Genomic DNA, 25,112 nt, shown 5'->3' with positions numbered 1-25,112 from the left:
TGGTCTTAAGCATTTCAAACATGACACGCTTCAAAGATGCTTCAATATGCTGAAGTTTATTTTATTTATGGCGTACTCTTGGAAACATACTGCATTGACTTCAACTGTATATTCAAACACTTTTATATTAGTTATGCTGAAACAGTTAACAGAATGTTACTCTGCCCTAAATAAGTACCAACATAGCTAATGCCATGACGTCAGCTTTGAAGCGCTGAACTAAAACAATCAACCTCGCTCACTTGTGCTCTCGGACTGGACCGCGCAGCCATTAGAATTTTACAATTTAAGTATATCTTTGTAAAGGCAGTCGGCCTTCATAGCATATTTTCCTGTTTTATTCGTTTGACCAACCCACTATCCATTGTGTAGCCTGCCTTATAGCTTGTGCCTGTATCTCTAGCGCAACCTCTCCCTAAAAGCATGTCTTCGAAGCCCAGTGACGAACTAGGTTCGGAAGGGAAATGGTTTGGGGACGATTATGAAAGAAATGGCCTGTTTGGAAGCACCCCACCCCGGTTTGGTGAGCTACGTGAAGATTTTAAACCGAAAACCAGGGAGGAGACGAGTGACCTGGATCAATTCCATCAATTTGAGGACGATGGGAAAAGGCCTCCCGTTGCTATGGAAACTGTATCTACAGGTAAAGCGGTTTATCAATAACATTTATATTATCATTTATAGACAACACTTGTTTTTATATAGATATACAACGTACGTAATTTAAATTAGTCTGTTTACACTTCTCATAGCAGACGATGCTATCACAAATACCTATTTCTTGGGGTGTAACATGTCTGAGATGGAACCTTCGTCATCGCAGTGTACCAGACATTCTGTACTTTCTCACGAAGTGAGTGAAAAGTTTAGCAGATCGAATCTACACCAATCATGGGTTTGGCTGGGAAATGTACTTAAGTTCAAATAATGGAATCGGTTTCCTATTAGTGGGTAACTACAGAATAGAACAGAATTTGAACTTGGGTAAAATACAATTCAAAACCTTATTTATGGACTATGAAATCTAGGTCTACATAAAATTGAAATGTCTTAGAGAAACAGACCAACAGAACAGACCAAGAGAAGACAGCAAACAACAGGCCAGCTGTGAACTAGCCATGGGCCTAGCCCTTGATCATGACTCAGTTCCATTACATTAAGATTAATTGGGGAAGGCGAGTTTTAAGAGCCCCAGTGCTCTGAACATTAACACGCATTGCTTGCTTATGGGTTTGGAAGCATAAAAACCTTATCTTCCATATCAGTGAGAAACAATTCTCAAAAAACAAAACATTAAATTGATACACCATATACAGTGCATTCTGAAAGTATTCAGAACCCTTGACTTTTTCCACATTTTGTTATGTTACAGCCTTATTCTAAAATGGATTACATAGTTTTTCCCCCTCATCGATCTACACACAATACCCCATAATGACAAAGCAAAAACTGGTTTTTAGACATTTTTGCTAATTTATTAAAAGTAAAAAAACATAAATATCACATTTACATAAGTATTCAGACCCTTTACTCAGTACTTTGTTGAAGCACCTTTGACAGCGAATACAGCCTCCAGTCTTCTTGGGTATGACCCTACAAGCTTGACACACCTGTATTTGTGGAGTTTCTCCCATTCTTCTCTGCAGATCCTCTCAAGCTCTGTCAGGTTGGATGGGGAGCGTCACTGCACAGCTATTTTCAGGTCTCTCCAGAGATGTTAGATCGGGTTCAAGTCTGGGCTCTGGCTGGGCCACTCAAGGACATTCAGAGACTTGTCCCGAAGCCACTCCTGCGTAGTCTTGGCTGTGTGCTTAGGGTCGTTCTCCTGTTGGAAGGTGAACCTTCGCCCCAGTCTGAGGTCCTGAGGTCTCTAGAGCAGGTTTTCATCAAGGATCGCTCTGTACTTTGCTCCGTTCATCTTTCCCTCGATCCTGACTAGTCTCCCAGGCCCTGCCGCTGAAAAACATCCCCACAGCATGATGCTGCCACCACCATGCTTCACCGTAGGGATGGTGCCAGGTTTCCTCCAGATGTGACGCTTGGCATTCAGGCCAAATAATTCAATCTTGGTTTCATCAGACCAGAGAATCTTGTTTTTCATAGTCTGAGAGTCCTTTAGGTGCCTTTTGGCAAACTCCAAGCGTGCTGTCATGTGCCTTTTACTCAGGAGTGGCTTCCGTCTGGCTACTACCATAAAGGCCTGATTGGTGGAGTGCTGCAGAGATGGTTGTCCTTCTGCAAGGTTCTCCCATCTCCACAGAGGAACTCTGGAGCTCTGTCAGAGTGACCATCGGGTTCTTGGTCACCTCCCTGACCAAGGCCCTTCTCCCCGGATTGATCAGTTTGGCCGGGCGGCCAGCTCTAGGAAGAGTCTTGGTGGTTCAAAACTTCATCCATTTAAGAATGACGGAGGCCACTGTAGTCTTGGGGACCTTCAATGTTGCAGAAATTTTTTGGTACCCTTCCCCAGATCTGTGCCTTTACACAATCCTGTCTCTGAGCTCTACGGACAATTCCTTCGACCTCATGGCTTGGTTTTTGCTCTGACATGCACTGTCAACTGTGGGACCTTATATAGACAGATGTGTGCCTTTCCAAATCATGTCCAATCAATTGAATAGAAACATCTCAAGGATGATCAATGGAAACAGGATGTACCTGAGCTCAATTTCGAGTCTCATAGCAAAGGGTCTGAATACTAATGTAAATAAATTATTTATGTTTTTTATTTTTAATACATGTGCAAAAATGTCTGAAAACCGGTTTTCACTTTGTCATTATGGGGTATTGTGTGTAGATTGATGAGGATTTTTATGTATTCAATCCATTTTAGAATAAGGCTGTAACGTAACAAAATGTGGTAAAAGTCAAGGGGTCTGAATACTTTGTATGGGGTTGGTGTTCCCACATGGCCATATCTCCATGTTACTGCATGTGTTTACGGAAGACAGAGGGACCACTTGTGCTAATTAGCTATCTAGCATGCTCCGAACACCTGTGTGTAACGGAAGAAGGCCGCCAGAAAAGTTGTAGCTGAACAATACTGTCGTCTGCAACTGTGATAAAGCCGGTTGAAACAGTGTACAGTAAGTGTGTATTTTGCATTTGTGAAATTATGTTAATGAAAGTAAAGGGCTTTATGTTTTTAGAACCGTATCGCAATTGAGAATCGTTTCACGTTTAAATAAGAGTATTTGAGTCTACCTCTGAAAATATCATAATAAGGTCCTTGGACCTTAAGGAGTAACGGTAACGTTGGCTAGCCATGGGCCTAGTAGGCTACAAACATTGGTAGGTTACTGTCCTTTTACTAAATTTTTGTAATTAAAGCTGGGGACAACACACTGCATAGCTATATCACTAGAATGTTAAACTATATCCCTTTCTGTTGTGTATGCATAACAGGTTTTTACTGAAAATGTTAGCTCCCCTGAAGATAAACAGGTCCAGGTATTAGGCCTGCATTTCCAAAATAGCTCTAATTGTTTGTTTACAAATGCAGTATGGCTGGGATACAATCTGTCACTCACATCCTAAGCAGGGTTGGGTAGGTTACTTTCTAAATGTAATCTGTTACCGTTATTAGTTACCTGTCCAAAATTGCAATCAGTAACATAACTTTTGGATTACCCAAACTCAGTAATGTAATCTGATTACTTTCAGTTACATATGGATTACTTTCCCCTTTTAAGGGGCATTAGTAGAAGACAAAAAGGATCCAGCTAGATAGCTAGCTTCTAGTCCAGTGGCTAGTACGGAACTCTAACTTCATCGGACTACTACGAAACCACAGTGACAGACGGCGTGGATGGCGAGACAATGCGATGGCAACATGCTGTCTGCCTGTTCCCGGCTCTCCCCTTTGACCACCTCCTCCGTCCGCTGACCTCAATCAAGCCATTAACTTTTTCAACCTTTCAATCTCTTGACCGTCGATCTACTCATGATGATTAATTATGTTGTTTTTAAATTGCTTGTTTTTTGTTGTTGCTTTACAGCGCTTTGAGTATTCTTTATGTAATGAATAGCGCTATAAAAGTTGAATAAATTATTATTATTATTAAACACATTTGGTGTGTCATCATAGTGGTCTCTGGCTTGTGGTCAGATTTGCTTAGTTGGAACAAACTTAAATTTGCACCTTTTTTCAGTGCTGATTTATTTGTATGTAATTGAGAAAGAAAGGTGTCAAACATCCTTTCTAAATGTAAAAGTAATCCAAGAAGGAATAATCTAGTTTTTCAAAAGTATCTGTAATCAGATGACAATATTTTTGCTGGTAATGTAACTGATTAGTTTGTTTTTTTGTAATCAGATGACATGTAATCAGTTACTCCCCAACCTTGAACCTAAGCTTATCACAGCCTAAACTTGTGATACTGGGCAGGAGAGATTTCCTGAGCTGATTTCTATGAGAAAAGAGATTTCCTCTTTCTCATCTGCGTTGCGGAACAATCACCTTACATTTGCTTACCATAGCCTAGTCCCTAAACATAAACTTAATTGTGAGTTGATTTAAAGTTTAGGCTGTTTGTAGCCATGGAATTTCACACGTAAGCCAGCCATGTTAGTGAGGTTGGGTAGCATTGATTAAGCAGTGTTTTTGAGGGAGCATCATTCACGCTTCAGCTCTAAGTCCATCACCCTCTTCAGCAGAGCTCAGCCCATGCTGCTATTTTTAATCCTGGAGAAACAGGGCTCACCATCCGCTTGGAGAGTACGGAACTGGAGCCCTGCGCTTTCATTTTGATTCACAGTTCCTCTGAAATATTCATAAGATGGTGTTTCAAATCCCGGCTCTCTTCTTAACCCAGGCCTTTTCCTTAGCTCTTTCAGCATTGTCATTTTGTTTTTTGAGATTGCAAGCACATTTCTGCTACATAAACAGAGAGGCATCTAGACATACACACACACATTCATACACACACAGTGCACGCATGCAGTCACACACGCACTCACGCGTACGCGTGCACATACACAAACACAAAGCAGCCATTTCAAAATCATCAAAAGGGAAACATACAGTGAGGGGAAAAAAGTATTTGATCCCCTGCTGACTTTGTACATTTGCCCACTGACAAAGACATGATCAGTCTATAATTTTAATGGTAGGTTTATTTGAACAGTGAGAGACAGAATAACAACAAAAAAATCCAGAATAACGCATGTCAAAAATGTTATAAATTGATTTGCATTTTAATGAGGGAAATAAGTATTTGACCCCTCTGCAAAACATGATTTACTACTTGGTGGCAAAACCCTTGTTGGCAATCACAGAGGTCAGATGTTTCTTGTAGTTGGCCAACAGGTTTGCACACATCTCAGGAGGGATTTTGTCCCACTCCTCTTTGCAGATCTTCTCCAAGTCATTAAGGTTTCGAGGCTGACGTTTGGCAACTCGAACCTTCAGCTCAGCTCAGATTTTCTATGGGATTAAGGTCTGGACACTGGCTAGGCCACTCCAGGACCTTAATGTGCTTCTTCTTGAACCACTCCTTTGTTGCCTTGGCCGTGTGTTTTGGGTCATTGTCTGGACGCTTATAAGAAATCCCACTATGCCCTAAAATGAACCATCAAACAGGCAAAGCGTCAATACAGGACTAAGATTGAATCCTACTACACCGTCTCTGACGCTCATCGGATGTGGCAGGACTTGCAAACTATTACGGACTACAAAGGGAAACCCAGCCACGAGCTGCCCAGTAACGCGAGCCTACCAGATGGGCTAAATGCCTTTTATGCTGGATTTGAGGCAAGCAACACTAAAGCATGCATGAGAGCACCAGCTGTTCCAGATGACTGCGTGATCACGCTCTCCATAACCGATGTGAGCAAGACCTTTAAACAGGTCAACATTCACAAGGCCGCGGGGCCAGACAGATTACCAGGACGTGTACTCAGAGCATGCGCGGACCAACTGGCAAGTGTCTTCACTGACATTTTCAACCTCTCCCTGACCAAGTCTGTAATACCTACATGTTTGAAGCAGACCACCATAGTCCCTGTGCCCAAGAGAGCGAAGGTAACCTGCCTAAATGACTACCGCCCCGTAGCACTCACGTCGGTAGCCATGAAGTGCTTTGAAAGGCTGGTCTTGGCTCACATCAACACCATTATCCCGGAAACCCTAGACCCACTCCAATTCGCATATCGCCCCAACAGATCCACAGATGACGCAATCTCCACACTGCCCTGGGACTAAACACCTCCCTCTGCAACTGGATCCTGGACTTCCTGATGGGCCGCTCCCAGGTGGTAAGGGTAGGCAACAACACATCTGCCACGTTGATCCTCAACATGGGGGACCCTCAGGGGTGCGTGCTTAGTCCCCTCCTGTACTCCCTGTTCACCCACGACTGCTTGGCCAAGCACGAATCCAACACCATTATTACGTTTGCTGACGACACAACAGTGGTAGGCCTGATCACCGACAACGATGAGACAGCCTATAGGGAGGAGGTCAGAGACTTGGCAGTGTGGTGCCAGGACAACAACCTCTCCCTCAACGTGAGCAAGACAAAGGAGATGATCGTGGACTACAGGAAAAGGAGGGCCGAACACGCCCCCATTCACATCAACAGGGTTGTAGTGGAGCGAGTCAAGAGTTTCAAGTTCCTTGGTGTCCACATCACCAACAAACTATCATGGACCAAACACACCAAGTAAGTTGTGAAGAGGGCACGACAACGCCTTTTCCCCCTCAGGAGATTTGGCATGGGTCCCCAGATCCTCAAAAAGTTCTACAGCTGCACCATCGAGAGCATCCTGACCGGTTGCATGACCACTTGGTATTTTATTTATTTTATTTTGTTTTATTTCACCTTTATTTAACCAGGTAAGCCAGTTGAGAACAAGTTCTCATTTACAACTGCGACCTGGCCAAGATAAAGCAAAGCAGTGCGATAAAAACAACAACACAGAGTTACGTATGGGGTAAACAAAACATAAAGTCAAAAATACAAACAGAAAATATATATACAGTGTGTGCTTATGTAGTAAGTTATGGAGGTAAGGCAATAAATAGGCCATAGTGCAAAATAGTTACAATTTCGTATTAACACTGGAATGATAGATGTGCAAAAGATGATGTGCAAATAGAGATACTGGGGTGCAAATTAGCAAAATCAATAACAATGTATGGTATGGCAACTGCTCGGCATCCGACCGTAAGTCCCTACAGAAGGTAGTGCGTACAGCCCAGTACATCACTGGGGCCAAGCTTCCTGCCATCCAGGACCTACATTATATACTAGGCGGTGTCAGAGGAAGGCCCAAAAAATTGTCCAAGACTCCAGTCACCCAAGTCACAGACTGTTCTCTCTGCTACCGCACGGCAAGCTGTACTGGAGCACCAAGTCTAGTTCCAAAAGGCTCCTTAACAACTTCTACCCCCAAGCCATAAGACTGCTGAACAATTAATCAAATGGCCACCCGGACTATTTGCATTGACCCCCTCCCTTTGTTTTTACACTGCTGACCCCCTGTATATAGCCTAATTAGTGTTATTTTATTGTGTTACTTCTTTTTATGTTTTTTTTTTTTTTTTTTTTAAACTTTAGTTTATTAAGTAAATATTTTCTTAAAACTGCATTGTTGGTTAAGGGCTTGTAAGTAAGTATTTCACGGTAAGGTCTACACCTGTTGTATTCGGCGCATGTGACAAATACAATTTGATTTGATTTGAACTCTGTCCACATTGGTTGGTAGTTTGATGCAGAGGGCTATTGGCAGTCAGTGGACTCCAACCACTGTCCTCAGCATTTAGTCCAAATTTAATAGACTGGGGACAAAAAAAAGACACTCATTTGTGCATGTTATCCTATGTGTCCTTTGTGTGTGTGCTCGTGTGTGTCCTTGAGTGCATGGCGTGTGTGTCTTGGCTATAGATGGCTAAAAATGATGGTGAAGCGAGACAATAGAGACAGTTGATTGACAGCTGGGCTACAAAGCTTCAAATAATCTACCCTCACCATTCCACTCAGGCAAGGACTTCGCCAGGATCGACAAATGACAGGTGGCACTGGCAACCAAAGCTTCCATTGACTTCACAACTTGAATGCAATAGGGCTTCTTGTGTGTAGGCTGTTTTTATAGATTTTTCTCATCCCAGTTGACAATAACAATTTTCTGCCTTTCTAGCCATCATGGGAGTTTAAGAATATGGTGGATAAACAGAATATTTTCGACAGTTATTGTATGCCATGGATCAATCTTAATGCCCTGATATCAATAGTTAATGTGCAACTATATACCCTGACTTCCCGCTCAGCTGCCTACCTATCGACCTCCTTCTGTAGTCACTTTTGAGCAACTTATATTTGCTGCGTTTGTGATAGCCTCTTGCTTACTTACTTCCCTCAATTGAACACCTTTGTTTCTTTCTTCCCCATTCTCATTGTCATCCTCTTATCTGCCTGAGGTTTCAATTTGAAGAACCCTATATGTTAATGTAAGGCCCCTCTCGCCCTCTGTTTGTCTGGTTTGCTGGACTCTTGAGGACTCTTGAAAAGAGACACCACACTGGTTGAACATGGAAAAACACTGAACATGGAAAAACACTGAACAGTAATACGTATACTGTTCAGTGTTTATCCAGGTTCGCATACAGTATAAACACTGGCTGTACAGTGTAAGCCTACATTCACTTTTCAGTTGCTTTCATTCAACGAGACGTCAATCTAGTAATTATAGCATTGTACAGTAAAGTTGAATATCAGTTAATTTGAAAGTCAATACAACAAGTAGAGGAAGAGGCTTGATGGAGGTTTATTAAAGGCCTTCCTGCTCCAGAGCTCTGCTGATGCAACACAGCATCTCATATGTCCACCTCAGAGCCAGAAGGCTGCATGGAGGTGGGAGTGGAGAGGTTTAGGGAGTGGGGCTCCTGGAAGCTAGAGGGGAACTGACAGTTCTGTGAGCAACTGCAAGGCATTAGGAAAACAAACCTTGATTCTCTTTGATTTCAAATCCCCTCAATAGTTGTTCAGCTTTGCCTTCATTTTAGAAATATCAAATTAGCGCAGCCAAACACAATAGAGAAAGATCGTTAACATTGAAGCTCACTATCATTATCATGAGATCAATGGCAGAGTCTTGTGGAATGAATGCATCGGGCTGAGGCCGCCTACATGCAGTTAATTGAACCTCTGCTTCCAAGCCTATATATGTAATAGCCAATACATTAGATGTCATCTGTTATCACATGTTTTTGTCTCCAGCCACATATTAGTGCAGCCTAGCGTAGCAGCTATTGCCAGGGGTGCATTAGGCGAATAGCTGCGTTGCCTAGGGGGCATTTCCATCTAAAAGGAGCCATGAGTATCCAACAAGTGAAGTTCGTAGGAGCATGTCAAATGAAAGCTAAGAGTTTTTAAAAAATGAAATTAAGGCATGTATACATTTTTCAACCATTTTCTATCCTACAAATGTGGAATATGTAAAGGCTTTGATTTCTGGTCAAACAGATGGAAAAGGGGTCGTAGACAACATTTACCAGCAAAAGTCTTAGAAATACATCAAAACACAGTAATGTTGAATTAAAGACCCCTGTCAACTAACATCAACACTATATTTATTTTTGGATAAATGATTTGCCTTCTGTAAGTTTAAGAAACATAGCCTTGTGCCTTGTAATTCCGTTACCAAAAACCCACATATCTTTGAGATATTTTCAGATTTCTCTCCCTCATGATGAGGGAGGATAATGAAAGTTCACAGAAGTAACAAGTAAAGGTAGACCTACCAATTAGTTATAGTGTTTTTAATAATATCAAGTTTGTTTATGAATTATTGAGTGATTAAAACTCGTAATTCTGTTACCAAATCGGTAACGGAATTACTGCAATTGCATACGTATTTTTTCTCTTTATGTCTTCTGGTGGTCAAAAGCATGACTGTGAAAACAGTCTGGATATCCTCTCACTCTCCCTCTCTCTCTCTCCCTCTCTCACTCTCCCTCTCTCTCCCCCTCTCTTCCACTCTCACTCTCTCTCTCACTCTCCCTCTCTCTCTCAATCTCCCTCTCTCTCACTCTCCCTCTCTCACCCTCTCCCTCTCGCTGTCTCTCACTCTTCTCTCTTGTTACAGTTACAGTTTTTCTGAATTGCTAAAACACTAAACCCCATTCTCTGAACCAAATGCTCAGTGGCCTAAACCCATTTGTCGAATCAATCACTCTTTTTGCAAAACACTAAAACACATTTCGCACTGTGATGCACTTGTGTTACAAAATGGTAAACACAGGCAGCAAAAGTTAAACACAACTACAACACAGTTGTCATCGTTTACACACAACGACTCCAAATTGTTCACACTTGTTTCTAATGATGTGATCAAACCAATTGTACAGAATATAAGCCAGTTCAGAGTGCACAGGTGGCACAGGTGCGTTGAATGTTGATACCAACAATGGATGGAAACAATCTGAGAGGCAGAGGAGGAAGAGTATGTGTAAGAGGTGGTGGACGAGGAGGAAGAGTACGAGGACGCGGAAGAGCAAGACCAAGAACAGTAATTTCAGAAGAAATTCAAGCAACTGTGATAGACCATGTTGTTGTTCATGGAAGGGAAGCAGGACAAAGAGTACAACCCAATTTGAGCAGATTCTCTGTGGCCACCATAATCAGGACATTCAGAGAAGACAACAGGTAATTGTTTCTTTTTATTTTGGTCATTGAAAGTTTACTGTATATTTGATTCAGTACATCACTTTGTCAATAGAAAGGGGACTGGGGAAAAAATAAATACTTTTCTTACCATACAATATTTTACGTATAGAAGTAATGTCCATTACTATTTTTACTGTATGTATACGTTTGTAAGTGCATTTTCCCTTTTTGTAGAATTGCAAGACTACCACATGAGGGTGGAAGGCCTGCTACAGTGAGGGAAAAAAGTATTTGATCCCCTGCTGATTATGTACGTTTGCCCACTGACAAAGACATGATCAGTCTATAATTTTAATGGTAGGTTTATTTGAACAGTGAGAGACAGAATAACAACAACAAAATCCAGAATAACGCATGTCAAAAATTTTACAACTTGATTTGCATTTTAATGAGGGAAATAAGTATTTGACCCCCTCTGCAAAACATGACTTAGTACTTGGTGGCAAAACCCTTGTTGGCAATCACAGAGGTCAGACGTTTCTTGTAGTTGGCGACCAGGTTTGCACACATCTCAGGAGGGATTTTATCCCACTCCTCTTTGCAGATCTTCTCCAAGTCATTAAGGTTTCGAGCCTGACGTTTGGCAACTCGAACCTTCAGCTCCCTCCACAGATTTTCTATGGGATTAAGGTCTGGACACTGGCTAGACCACTCCAGGACCTTAATGTGCTTCTTCTTGAGCCACTCCTTTGTTGCCTTGGCCGTGTGTTTTGGGTCATTGTCATGTTGGAATACCCATCCACGACCCATTTTCAATGCCCTGGCTGAGGGAAAGGGTTCTCACCCAAGATTTGACGGTACATGGCGCCGTCCATCGTCCCTTTGATGCGGTGAAGTTGTCCTGTCCCCTTAGCAGAAAAACACCCCCAAAGCATAATGTTTCCACCTCCATGTTTGACGGTGGGGATGGTGTTCTTGGGGTCATAGGCAGCATTCCTCCTCCTCCAAACACGGCGAGTTGAGTTGATGCCAAAGAGCTTGATTTTGGTCTCATCTGACCACAACACTTTCTCCCAGTTCTCCTCTGAATCATTCAGATGTTCACTGACAAACTTCAGACGGCTTGTATATGTGCTTTCTTGAGCAGGGGGACCTTGCGGGCGCTGCAGGATTTCAGTCCTTCAAGGCGTAGTGTGTTACCAATTGTTTTCTTGGTGACTATGGTCCCAGCTGCCTTGAGATCATTGACAAGATCCTCCTGTGTAGTTCTGGGCTGATTCCTCACTGTTCTCATGATCATTGCAACTCCACGAGGTGAGATCTTGCATGGAGCCCCAGGCCGAGGGAGATTCACTGTTCTTTTGTGTTTCTTCCATTTGCGAATAATCGCACCAACTGTTGTCACCTTCTCACCAAACTGCTTGATGATGGTCTTGTAGCCCATTCCAGCCTTGTGTAGGTCTACAATCTTGTCCCTGACATCCTTGGAGAGCTCTTTGGTCTTGGCCACGGTGGAGAGTTTGGAATCTGATTGATTGATTGGTTCTGTGGACAGGTGTCTTTTATATAGGTAACAAGCTGAGATTAGGAGCACTCCCTTTAATAGTGTGCTCCTAATCTCAGCTCATTACCTGTATAAAAGACACCTGGGAGCCAGAAATCTTTCTGATTGAGAGGGGGTCAAATACTTATTTCCCTAATTAAAATGCAAATCAATTTCTAACATTTTTGACATGCGTTTTTCTGGATTTTGTTGTTGTTATTCTGTCTCTCACTGTTCAAATAAACCTACCATTGAAATTATAGACTGATCATTTCTTTGTCAGTGGGCAAACGTACAAAATCAGCAGGGGATCAAATACTTTTTTCCCTCACTGTATGTTTTCCCAACAGCAAGAGCCTCTCATTGTTGATATCATCCTTCAAAACAATGCCATCCGACTGCATGAAATACAGTAAAGAGTTGTTGAACACAATGTCAACTTTGAAGGAATCAATAGTGTCAGCCTTTCTACCATTGACCGTGTCCTCCAGCGCAACAGGGTACGCATGAAGCAAGTGTACAGAGTAACCTTTGAGCGCAACTCAGAAAGGGTCAAATATCTACGATTTCAGTATGTGCAAGTAAGTGTACACTCAGACACTTTCAGCGCTGATGCTTACAGTACAATGCTATGCTACTAGCCTACTGTTACTGTAAACCGCACTATATTGTAGTGTATGTAAATCAGGAGTGCATACAAATGCACTATTGCAGAAGTCTGTCTTTCTGTATCACTTACTAAACTAGTTATTTATCTATTTTTATATATAGAGAGTGTTTGAATTGGATTCCATGGACAGGCTCCATGAATACATTTTTGTAGATGAAGCAGGGTTCAATCTGGCGAAGAGGAGAAGGAGAGGCAGGAACATAATTGGCCAACGTGCCATTGTGGAAGTCCCTGGCCAGCGTGGTGGCAATGTCACCCTTTGTGCAGCCATAAGTAATCGTGGGGTTCTCCAAGGTCATGCAACCCTGGGGCCATATAACACTGAACATCTTCTTACATTTCTGGGTGGTCTTCGGGATGTTTTGTTTGAGCGTGAGCAGCAGGATCATCAGCAGGCAGTGCATCCTGTCTATGTCGTGGTTTGGGACAATGTCAGCTTTCACCGCGGTGTCCGGATACGCGGGTGGTTCAACATCAACCAGCGATTCATAAATGTTTGCCTTCCACCATACAGCCCTTTCCTCAACCCAATAGAATAGTTTTTCTCTGCGTGGCGGTGGAAGGTCTATGACCGAAACCCATATACCAGGGAAAATCTCTTACAGGCAATGGAATTGGCCTGTGGTGACATAGGTGTGGAGTGTTGTCAAGGCTGGATCCGGCACACCAGAGGGTTTTTCCCCCGTTGCCTGGCAAGGGACAAAGTTGCCTGTGATGTGGACGAAGTCCTCTGGCCGGAACCAGCACAAAGACGTGATGCTGAGGCAGAATGAATCTCTCATTGACTTTGATTTCGCAGTTGCACAAAATTTTTGAGTATACTGTAATGTGCTTTTCATTTAGAGTTTTCTTTGTTCTTTGGGCGTTTGCAGTTGGACTACTGTATTTTTATGCAAGTGCTGAATATACAGACATTCAATACTGTATTACTTGCAGTACTTACAGTATACAATATATTCACTGTACTAAGTTGTGATTACTATACTTTTTGTTTTAATTGCAAAATGCGTATATATACAATTTTTTAAAAATTCTGTAACTACATGCCCTGGACGCTGTGTTCTCCATTTCTTGATGTAGTGTCTAATGAACGCTCTGTAATGTTTATATATTGACTGGCTGTGTGTATGATCTGAAAGCATTGTTTGATTTTGAGCACAGATTAAATGGTTTTGAGGTGATTGTTTGCTTTTGACAGAAGAGTCAGGGGTTTTGTGAATGTAGTTTGAAAATGTGATTTTGTCTTTAAAGTTTTGAGAAAATGGGTGAAGGTTTCAAGAAATGTGTCTTAGCAATCGAGAAAAACTGTAATGTCACCTGTAATTTGGTCAGTCCGCCCTGGCCGGTAGAAATATGCAATATCCTGCATATTTGGGTATTATTCTACACACTGGCTATTATTGTAATGAGCTACGCCCCCAAACAAGACCACTTTGGTTGGTCCGGACCAGACCAAATCTGAAACAATCATAGCCGTAGATGTTTCACAAGTTTGAACAGTACAGTAGAGCACACTAAAGTAGAGTACAGTATAATGTACTGAACTCTACTCTACTGGCTGTACTGTGCTGTACTGTGTGATGTCCAAACTTGTGAAACATAGACGTCTATGATTGTTTCAGATTTATTGCATATTTCTACCGTTCTTCACCTATTCAGGATACATCACCAGGAAAAAAATGATATTCATATCCATAATTATGCATTTCTATGTATTACAGATCCAGGACTTGTGCATAGAGTTATATGGTTTATTAAACTTTGAAATCAATGCTATTTGTTTGGCATACACTTTAAAGTGAAATATCGAGTCAAAGCGTATTTCCTAACGTGGAATTTCCCTAGGATAACACTGTGACTGCCCCTTCACAACGCATTTACCAGAAATTATCTATTTAACTGTGATATCCACTCAGAAGCATGATTATGTTACGTGGCAAATTCTGAAAACGAGAATTCCCTTGCTGTCACATCTGATCCAGTCTGAATGAGCTGAAGCGCTTGCTTGGTCTTGTGGGTTTTTTCCAGTGTCTGACTGTCTGGGTGCTACTGCTGCGCACAATGTCCACTGCTGCTGTATGCTGATGTGGCTCAGTAGACAGCTTCCCTGTCTGTCTGAGCAGCCTCTTACAGCCGCTGCTGCCCTGATGTCTGTCTGCTGAACACTTAGCCCATCTATTCCCATCATTCTGCAGCTTAGACGGCTCTGCGGGTCGTTAGCAAGTAACCGCTCAGAGCTACATCACTGTCAGTCTCTAGAGCAGCCAGCGGTGTGGAGGGCATATGGGGGGTGCGTGTGACCCACTGCCAGGAATCAACAGGGCTTCTGCAACCAGTTCCAGAGGTCACCTATCTTCACAGTATGTTTTCTTTATGAGTCCAGAGTCCTGTCCTCTTCTGTATAGTTAATGTGACCCAGTCGATGATAGATTATGCTGCTGGTGTTGTCAGGGTGATGGCAGAATGGGCCTACAGGGGGGAAAGGAGAGCCATAAGAGGATTATACAGTAGTAGGCTGACTGGCTGTCAGTATGGCTTCATGAACCCTATTGAACTCTAGAAGCCACAGCTGTTCCCATCTGCTTTAGGAACAGCCTGATGATGCTCAGACACTTCATATGCTGCCTCGTCTACTCTATCTAACAGAATATTGCCTACTGCAGTGTGTCAAAGGGCTGCCATGTTGCTCTGCTTAGGATCTCACCATGTTTTTTCATCTAGAGTGTTTTGTCTTGTGTCTCTGCATCATTGGTGTAGCCTAGTGTTTATGACATTGTGTTTTGTATGATGTATTGTTAAGGACATTGTAGACATTTTCTAATGCCATGAGGAGAGGAAGCAGGACCAGCAGGGACAACAGAACAGGGGGAAGGGGAGGCGGCCATTCAAGGAAGGATGGGGAGGGACGGGACATCCTGACCCGTAGGGTATTCAGCCTACATCCTCTGGGGGAGCCTAAAGGTTCCTATTTAAAATCCCCCATCCCTCCCCCACCCCCTCATCCTTACCTACCCCAGCAGCTAAAATCAAGCCTATTTATAGAGGCACTGCTGCCCAGTGAGAGTTGAAGAGTGGAGAGCAGCTCTGGGGAGGGAGGGGAGGTGCTCACAGCACAGTTAGTGGGGGAGAAAACTACGCTTTGCACTCAGCTGTGCAAACACAGAACACATTCCAGCCATGGGCCCCACTGTCTGTGCAAGCTGTGTGGGGCAATTCCACTGTGTGGGTTTTTTTTTTCACTTTAAAATTAATGCCAAACAAAAACCATTGATTTAAAAGTTTAACAAACCATACATCTCTATGCACAAGGACTACTTTTAACAATTGCCACTGAAAAATTTGCTAAATCTAATTTAGTGGAAGAATGCAAACGTTGGTAACGGAATTAAATCTCCCTCAAGTTTTTATGCAACCATGTATTCCAAAAACTCTGTTAAAAATCTGCTCCGAATTAAGATTCAAAGATGTCTACAGATAGAATGGGGTATCAGCTATGACATGGCACCTTGAGTTAGAAAAAAAAATATTTTGGTTATGGAACTACAGTAAGTAAAATGGATTCACACCAGGTAACGGAATTACAATAACGGATTTACATAATGGGTCCCTGATCTGTACTAAACAGAGATGCATAATTATGGATAGGAATGTCATTCTAGTGTTTCACAAGTATGGACGGCGCAGCACAGTAGAGTACAGTGCAGTACAGCACAGCAGAGTAGAGTTCAGTAGAGTACAGTACAATATACTGTATTCTACTCACTGTACTGTACTGTGCCATCCATACTTATGAAACATACGTCTATGGTAGGTTCAAATTGGGTCCAGTCCGGTCCGTCTGTGGACGTTAACATCAAGGCCAGGATGAACTGACAAAATGTAAACTACTTTTCAACGTCCATGGACGTCTGGTGTCGGTCGGTGCTTATGGGTAGTACGAGTTGGGAGAGGTGACATTAACTGGAGAGTGTGAGAGAGAGGCAGTGAGAAGCAGTGAGAGGCAGAGAGAGGCAGAGAGAGGCAGAGAGAGGCAGAGAGAGGCAGAGAGAGGCAGAGAGAGGCAGAGAGAGGCAGAGAGAGGCAGTGAGAAGCAGTGAGAAGCAGTGAGAGGCAGAGAGAGGCAGAGAGAGGCAGAGAGAGGCAGAGAGAGGCAGTGAGAGGCAGTGAGAAGCAGTGAGAGGCAGAGAGAGGCAGAGAGAGGCAGAGAGAGGCAGAGAGAGGCAGAGAGAGGCAGAGAGAGGCAGAGAGAGGCAGTGAGAGGCAGTGAGAAGCAGTGAGAGGCAGAGAGAGGCAGAGAGAGGCAGAGAGAGGCAGAGAGAGGCAGAGAGAGGCAGAGAGAGGCAGTGAGAGGCAGTGAGAAGCAGTGAGAGGCAGAGAGAGGCAGAGAGAGGCAGAGAGAGGCAGTGAGAGGCAGAGAGAGGCAGAGAGAGGCAGAGAGAGGCAGAGAGAGGCAGAGAGAGGCAGAGAGAGGCAGTGAGAAGCAGTGAGAGGCAGAGAGAGGCAGAGAGAGGCAGAGAGAGGCAGAGAGAGGCAGAGAGAGGCAGAGAGAGGCAGAGAGAGGCAGTGAGAGGCAGTGAGAGGCAGAGAGAGGCAGAGAGAGGCAGAGAGAGGCAGAGAGAGGCAGAGAGAGGCAGAGAGAGTGAGAGGGAAGGGTTGTCCAGACACTCTTGGTTTGACCAGCAGACAACAAAGACAAGGAATAGTTATGAGCTGAACAGAACAGTATGCCAGTGGAAGGGAGGACAGTAGCAGGTGACCCAATTCAGTTGCAGTAATTCTGTTACTGATTTGTTTTGTAATTCCGTTACCAATTTGGTAATGGAATTACAAGTTTTAATCACTTAATAATTAATAAACAAAATGGATATAATCAGTAAAATCACTAAACTAATTGGTACATCTACCATTACTTGTTACTTCTGTGAACTTTCATCATTCTCCCTCATGAGGGAGAGAAATTAAAAAATATCTTAAAGATATGTGAGGTACAAGGCAATATTTCTTAAACTTACAGAAGGTAAACAATTTCTCCAAAACAAAATGAGTCGATAGTAGTTGGCACTTGGCAGGGGTCTTTATGTCAACATTATTGTGTTTTGATGTATTCTGATGCCTTTTAAGACCCTTTTTCCATCTGTTTATCTAGAAATCAAAGCCTTTACTTGTGCCTAATTTTTAAGATTGAAAATGGTTGAATAATGTAGCTATGCCTTCATTTCCCAAAAATATAGACTCTTTGCTTTCATTTGACACCCAATTTGATATGCTCCTATGAACTTCACATGTTGGTGCTCATGGGTAATTTTCGATGGAAATGCCCTGTGCAATAACTTTGCACAAAAATGTTGAAACCAAATATTTATTTTCACGTTAAAGCTTTGGATTTTTGCCAGTAGACGACACATGGAGAGTAACAAAAGATGACTCTTTCGTTGTTGGGATGCCTTTGCATTTTACAATGCTCTTATTCTGTGGTAGCCTTCATGCTGTACTGGACATGCCGTACCGTAGAAGGAAAGTCACACAGAAAATGATAGGGTACAGTAGTATGTGTGTGTGCTTCAGTGACAATCGGCCATCTTGTCAGAGGAGATTTATGAATACAAACGAGAGATGGGAATGGAATACAGAACCCATCCCCCGCACCTCACTGTCTGAGGATTTAGAGCTGGCAGGATGAGTTTTGGGGTTTGAACAATCCCCCTTTGTCCCGCTCAGGGCACAAGTGCCCTCTGTTAGTCCTGCATCACTGATCTACATCGCCATCAGATCTCCCAGCTGACTCCCATACTCTCCATACAATCCCACACATCTCCAATATCAGGCCTGGAGTACACATATGTAACATAATCCTGTTATTATTGTCAATTCAACGTTGCAACTTTTTTTTTTTTAGGGGGTAGATCAGCTTTAATATTGCAGATAGATTGTAGCTTCCATCAATGTAATTGTCTGCATCACTTCCAATTCCCCATATATATTTTTGCAAATATATATACAGTGGGGAGAACAAGTATTTGATACACTGCCGATTTTGCAGGTTTTCCTACTTACAAAGCATGTAGAGGTCTGTAATTTTTATCATAGGTACACTTCAACTGTGAGAGACGGAATCTAAAACAAAAATCCAGAAAATCACATTGTATGATTTTTAAGTAATTCATTTGCATTTTATTGCATGACATAATTATTTGATCACCTACCAACCAGTAAGAATTCCGGCTCTCACAGACCTGTTAGTTTTTCTTTAAGAAGCCCTCCTGTTCTCCACTCATTACCTGTATTAACTGCACCTGTTTGAACTCGTTACCTGTATAAAAGACACCTGTCCACGCACTCAATCAAACAGACTCCAACCTCTCCACAATGGCCAAGACCAGAGAGCTGTGTAAGGACATCAGGGATAAAATTGTAGACCTGCACAAGGCTGGGATGGGCTACAGGACAATAGGCAAGCAGCTTGGTGAGAAGGCAACAACTGTTGGCGCAATTATTAGAAAATGGAAGAAGTTCAAGATGACGGTCAATCACCCTCGGTCTGGGGCTCCATGCAAGATCTCACCTCGTGGGGCATCAATGATCATGAGGAAGGTGAGGGATCAGCCCAGAACTACACGGCAGGACCTGGTCAATGACCTGAAGAGAGCTGGGACCACAGTCTCAAAGAAAACCATTAGTAACACATTACGCCGTCATGGATTAAAATCCTGCAGCACACGCCAGGTCGCCCTGCTCAAGCCAGCGCATGTCCAGGCCCGTCTGAAGTTTGCCAATGACCATCTGGATGATCCAGAGGAGGAATGGGAGAAGGTCATGTGGTCTGATGAGACAAAAATTGAGCTTTTTGGTCTAAACTCCACTCGCCGTGTTTGGAGGAAGAAGAAGGATGAGTACAACCCCAAGAACACCATCCCAACCGTGAAGCATGGAGGTGGAAACATCATTCTTTGGAGATGCTTTTCTGCTAAGGGGACAGGACGACTGCACCGTATTGAGGGGAGGATGGATGGGGCCATGTATCGCGAGATCTTGGCCAACAACCTCCTTCCCTCAGTAAGAGCATTGAAGATGGGTCATGGCTGGGTCTTCCAGCATGACAACGACCCGAAACACACAGCCAGGGCAACTAAGGAGTGGCTCCGTAAGAAGCATTTCAAGGTCCTGGGGTGGCCTAGCCAGTCTCTAGACCTGAACACGTATTGCCCAGCGACAGCCCCGAAACCTGAAGGATCTGGAGAAGGTCTGTATGAAGGAGTGGGCCAAAATCCCTGCTGAAGTGTGTGCAAACCTGGTCAAGACCTACAGGAAACGTATGATCTCTGTAATTGCAAACAAAGGTTTCTGTACCAAATATTAAGTTCTGCTTTTCTGATGTATCAAATACTTATGTCACGCAATAAAATGCAAATTAATTACTTAAAAATCATACAATGTGATTTTCTGGATTTTTGTTTTAGATTCCGTCTCTCACAGTTGAAGTGTACCTATGATAAAAATTACAGACCTCTACATGCTTTGTAAGTAGGAAAACCTGCAAAATCGGCAGTGTATCAAATACTTGTTCTCCCCACTGTACACAGTACCAGTCAAAAATGTGGACACACCTACTCATTCAAGGGTTTTTCTTTATTTTTACAATTTGTTACATTGTAGGATAATAGTGAAGACATCAAAACTATGAAATAACACATATGGAATCATGTAGTAACCAAAAAAGTGTTAAACAAATCAGAATATATGATATGTTTGAGATTCTTCAAATAGCCACCCTTTGCCTTCATAACAGCTTTGCACATTCTTGACATTCTCTCAACCAGCTTCACCTGGAATGCTTCTACAACAGTCTTGAAGGAGTTCCCACATATGCTGGGCTCTTGTTGGCTGCTTTTCCTTCACTCTGCCGTCTGACTCATCCCAAACCATCTCAATTGGGTTAAGGTCGGGGGATTGTGGAGGCCAGGTCATCTGATGCAGGACATTCTAGGCAAAGTTGCAAAGAAAAAGCCATATCTCAGACTGCCCATCTTAATCTTTTCTTTTTATTGGCCAGTCTGAGATATTGATTTTTCTTTGCAACTCTGCCTAGAAGGTCAGCATCCCGGAGTTGCCTCTTCACTGTTGAAGTTGAGACTGGTGTTTTGCGTGTACTATTTAATGAAGCTGCCAGTTGAGGACCTATGAGGCGTCTGTTTCTCAAACTTCTTGCTCAGTATTTGTCCTCTTTCTATTCTGGTTAGAGCCAGTTTGCGCTGTTCTGTGAAGGGAGTAGTACACAGAGTTGTACGAGATCTTCAGTTTCTTGGCAATTTCTCGCATGGAATAGCCTTCATTTCTCAGAACAAGAATAGACTGACGAGTTTCAGAAGAAAGTTCTTTGTTTCTGCCCATTTTGAGCCTGTAATCGAACCCACAATTGCTGATGCTTCAAATACTCAACTAGTCTCAAGGCCAGTTTTATTGCTTCTTTAATCAGCACAACAGTTTTCAGCTGTGCTAACATAATTGCAAAAGGGTTTTCTAATGATCAATTAGCCTTTTAAAATGATAAACTTGGATTAGCAAACACAACGTGCCATTGGAACACAGGACTGATGGTTGCTGATAATGGGCCTCTGTACGCCTATGTAGATATTCCATTAAAAATCAGCCGTTTCCAGCTACTATAGCCATTTACAACATTAACAATGTCTACACTGTATTTCTGATCAATTTGATGTTATTTGAATGGACAAAATAATTGCTTTTCTTTTGACCCCAAACTTTTCTACATACATACATACATACATACATACATACATACATACATACATACATACATACATACATACATACATACATACATACATACATACATACATACATATAATACATATACATATCCTTTAAAAAATATATATTTTCCTTTATTACTTTCTAACCCTACCACCCCTCCCCTAATTGGAGTAAACTAGTGAACGCTTAGGCCTCTACTTCCAGCTTATACATACTATATACATTTTATGGACACAGTCTATTTTACAATAGTTCTATGTTAATTTTTTTTTACTCCTGTCCTTCCTCTACCCTCAACCTCTATTTCTGATGTCCATCCGGTTTGATTTCTATTTGCCATATCTTTCAAACTGTGCTCTTTCACAAAAGTTTTTAACCTATAACCTATATACGTTTTACGGACACAGTATGTTTTACTTTAGTTATCTTGTTATTAGTTGTTATTAGTCCCAACCTTCAGCTCCATTCAACACCTCCCATCTATCTCTTAACACCATCCATATTGGATTTCTATTTGCATTACATTTTACTTTTTAGTCATTTAGCAGACGCTCTTATCCAGAGCGACTTACAGTTAGTGAGTCTAAAATCATGTTTTAGGTTCAGCACCGGAAGGACTGATTTAGGATACAATATGTAACGTTTTTCAAGCTTGAAATAACTGCTTAAGCTGTTTTCCATGAACATCGTCTAAAATCACGTTTTAGGCAATATCCACGCATCCAATTCGGCACTGAAAGGACTGATGGTAAGATACAACAGGGTTTTTCACGCATGAAATAACTTTTTAAGCCGTTTACCATGAACAGGGTCAAAAATCTTGTTTTAAGCTATATCCACAATGCAACTAGTTCAGCATATGACAGGAGACACATATATTTTTCAACTGTGCTGTGATGTTTCACAAAAGTTCTGAACCTTTCTATTTTCATTGTTTCTACAGATTGTAAATTGAAAATAAACATTTTTGCTAAAAGTATTATTATATTATTGATCGATTGACTATGACTTTTCAGATCACCCAGTAGTGTTATCTGCAGGGGCAGCTCCAGGTAAATATTGCAATTCTTCAGCCATTCCTGGACCTGTGACCAAAAACAAGCTACATATGGACAGTACCAAATTATGATTCTATCTCTACGCAGCAAAATCTGCAGCGCTGGGAAGGTTGTATCCCCAATATAAATTACATTCTATTGGTTGCAAGAATTTTGTATAATAAATTCATTTGAAAAATTCTAAGTTTTGAATCCGGCGTCGTTTTGAGTATCAGTTCATAAACCATGTGCCATGGAATCGGTACGTCAAAAATCTCTTCCCAACTATTTTGCAATCTATATGGGACGGCTGTCAATCCTTTGGTCCTTAAATGAAACTGTTATACTTTTTTATTTATCACAATTTCCTTTAGCCACTTATGTTCTTTAATGCAGGGCCTACAGACAAATTCCTTACTTTTGCCGCCTTCCACTTGCCTCTTCCATTTTTGCGGTAATGCTGCAATTAGTTGGTTGTAATTTTGGGTAGAGCAGACATTTCCATATGTTTTTGTTAGCTGCATGTGCGACATAACTCCACCAGTTCTACCAATGATATAATTTACGAAGATTATACCTTTTTTAAACATTATTTTTTATCAATTAGTATATTTCAGTTTAACCACAATATTTGTTGCATTATTTGTTCTGTCCTTTCTGGTGGATTAAAATCTCCTTTTCAAATAACTGAAAGTGACAGGTTGTAATCTCAATAAAGGGAAAAGGGCCAGTGGCGATTTTAGCATGTAAATCTTGGTGGGGAAAAAACAAAAAGTGGGATGCATGCCAGCAAAGCCACTACACAACACAACACTGACCAATACATTAATTGCACTATAACGGTGACAATCGGTGCCCACAAACTGTTAGGGCCTACATCTTACCGCTGCTACACCTGGCTATCAGTGGAGCCTTGTCTGGCAGCGAAACAGTTCATTCAGCCTCATTTACTGCCTTTAAAAAAAACATAGCTTATATGGCTGACTTGCTTAAACAAATGTGGTTTCTACTGACAATTGAGATGTACAAAGTATGGCATAAGGGGCCGACAAGCGGATAAGAGGCAATCCGTAATTTCGATTAAGACATTAATGAGCAAGCTAGGACGGACGTAGTCAATATAACTATTTGTTTAGCACTTTTGAAATGTACAGTGACAGAATTCAGAACATGGGCCGTTCTTACAGTGTTCTCCCTGTACACCACGTCAGAACCGTAGGGTAAATAAAGGGGTCATATGAGCAGACAATGAAAGCTCTTACAATATTCGATGATTACATTTCTCTAAAGCAGGTTATAGGCTACATGTGCACCACCAAGTCAGAACAGTAGGCAAAATTAAGAGGGGTAAATAGACCAAATTATTAGGGTGAGGCACATGGGCCACTATCATCTTACTACACAACATACACTTAGTATTACTTTCTTAGCTACAGTATACATATCTTCCTGGCATATTACATCATTTATGCAGCAGCATACAATACATTTTTGGACTCACCTTGTTGTGCTGTGCTCACTTGAACAGGAAGGTGGTGCAGCGGTCCTTCGTGGGCAAATTTTGTCATCAAAGAAACAGAAAGAGGCCGGATTTACAATTCTGAGTTGGATGACCGTTCAAAACATATTTTCCCCGTCAGAGCTCGTTTCTTCCAGAGTTCCCAGTTGTCTTGAACTCACTGAAGTCAAGTTTTTGCAGTTCCAAGTTAACAGTTGTTTTGAGCGCGGCAACAAATCATGCTTCATTGACAGCATGGCCAATGTTGAATGTTTATCATTTAAAACTTGGAAAAGAGCCCCTTAATCCCGGATTTGGGACCACACAGCCACTCCACTGAATAGCAGGCTAGTGATTGCTTTGCAATGCTTGCAGTTAGCCACTGTCACCGATCCCTTCCAAACCACTCATTGTTGAATTTGCGATTTCCAACTTGTTGTGTAATGTTTATGTCCAATGGCCGATGAGCACCGATACGTTTTATCTATAATTTCCCTTCATTATTTATCTTCATATGACAAGGATTAAAAAGGATTTGCCAGTAGATTGTCAACTTGATTCATGATGATGATTGCTAGCTAAGATTTTGAAAGTATGATGTTGATATGATCAGTCCAATCAAAGCTACTGTACATATAACGTGATTTGACGTCATTTTATCTGTGGCCAATAGTGTGTTACTAATGGTTTTCTTTGAGACTGTGGTCCCAGCTCTCTTCAGGTCATTGACCAGGTCCTGCCGTGTAGTTCTGGGCTGATCCCTCACCTTCCTCATGATCATTGATGCCCCACGAGGTGAGATCTTGCATGGAGCCCCAGACCGAGGGTGATTGACCGTGATCTTGAACTTCTTCCATTTTCTAATAATTGCGCCAACAGTTGTTGCCTTCTCACCAAGCTGCTTGCCTATTGTCCTGTAGCCCATCCCAGCCTTGTGCAGGTCTACAATTTTATCCCTGATGTCCTTACACAGCTCTCTGGTCTT

The 25,112-nt window shown here is 42.1% G+C and overlaps 1 protein-coding gene across 1 annotated transcript in view; it reads left to right on the top strand.

Moving 5' to 3' along the window:
- Nucleotides 1-202: 202 nt before the first annotated feature.
- LOC311102405 (reticulon-1-A-like) overlaps nt 203-25,112 on the top strand; it is a 51,319-nt gene continuing 26,409 nt past the window's right edge. Inside the window, exon 1 of the mRNA XM_084143736.1 lies at nt 203-643. Within this exon, the coding sequence (XP_083999862.1) occupies nt 424-643 (220 nt within the window). The 5' untranslated portion in view covers nt 203-423. The remainder of the gene's footprint in view (nt 644-25,112) is intronic.

This window comes from Coregonus lavaretus (assembly GCF_964263955.1).
Source record: "Coregonus lavaretus genome assembly, chromosome: 27".
In the NCBI taxonomy this organism is placed as follows: domain Eukaryota; kingdom Metazoa; phylum Chordata; class Actinopteri; order Salmoniformes; family Salmonidae; genus Coregonus; species Coregonus lavaretus.
Note: the sequence above shows the minus strand (reverse complement) of the source record. Positions and strands in the feature narration are given on the sequence as shown.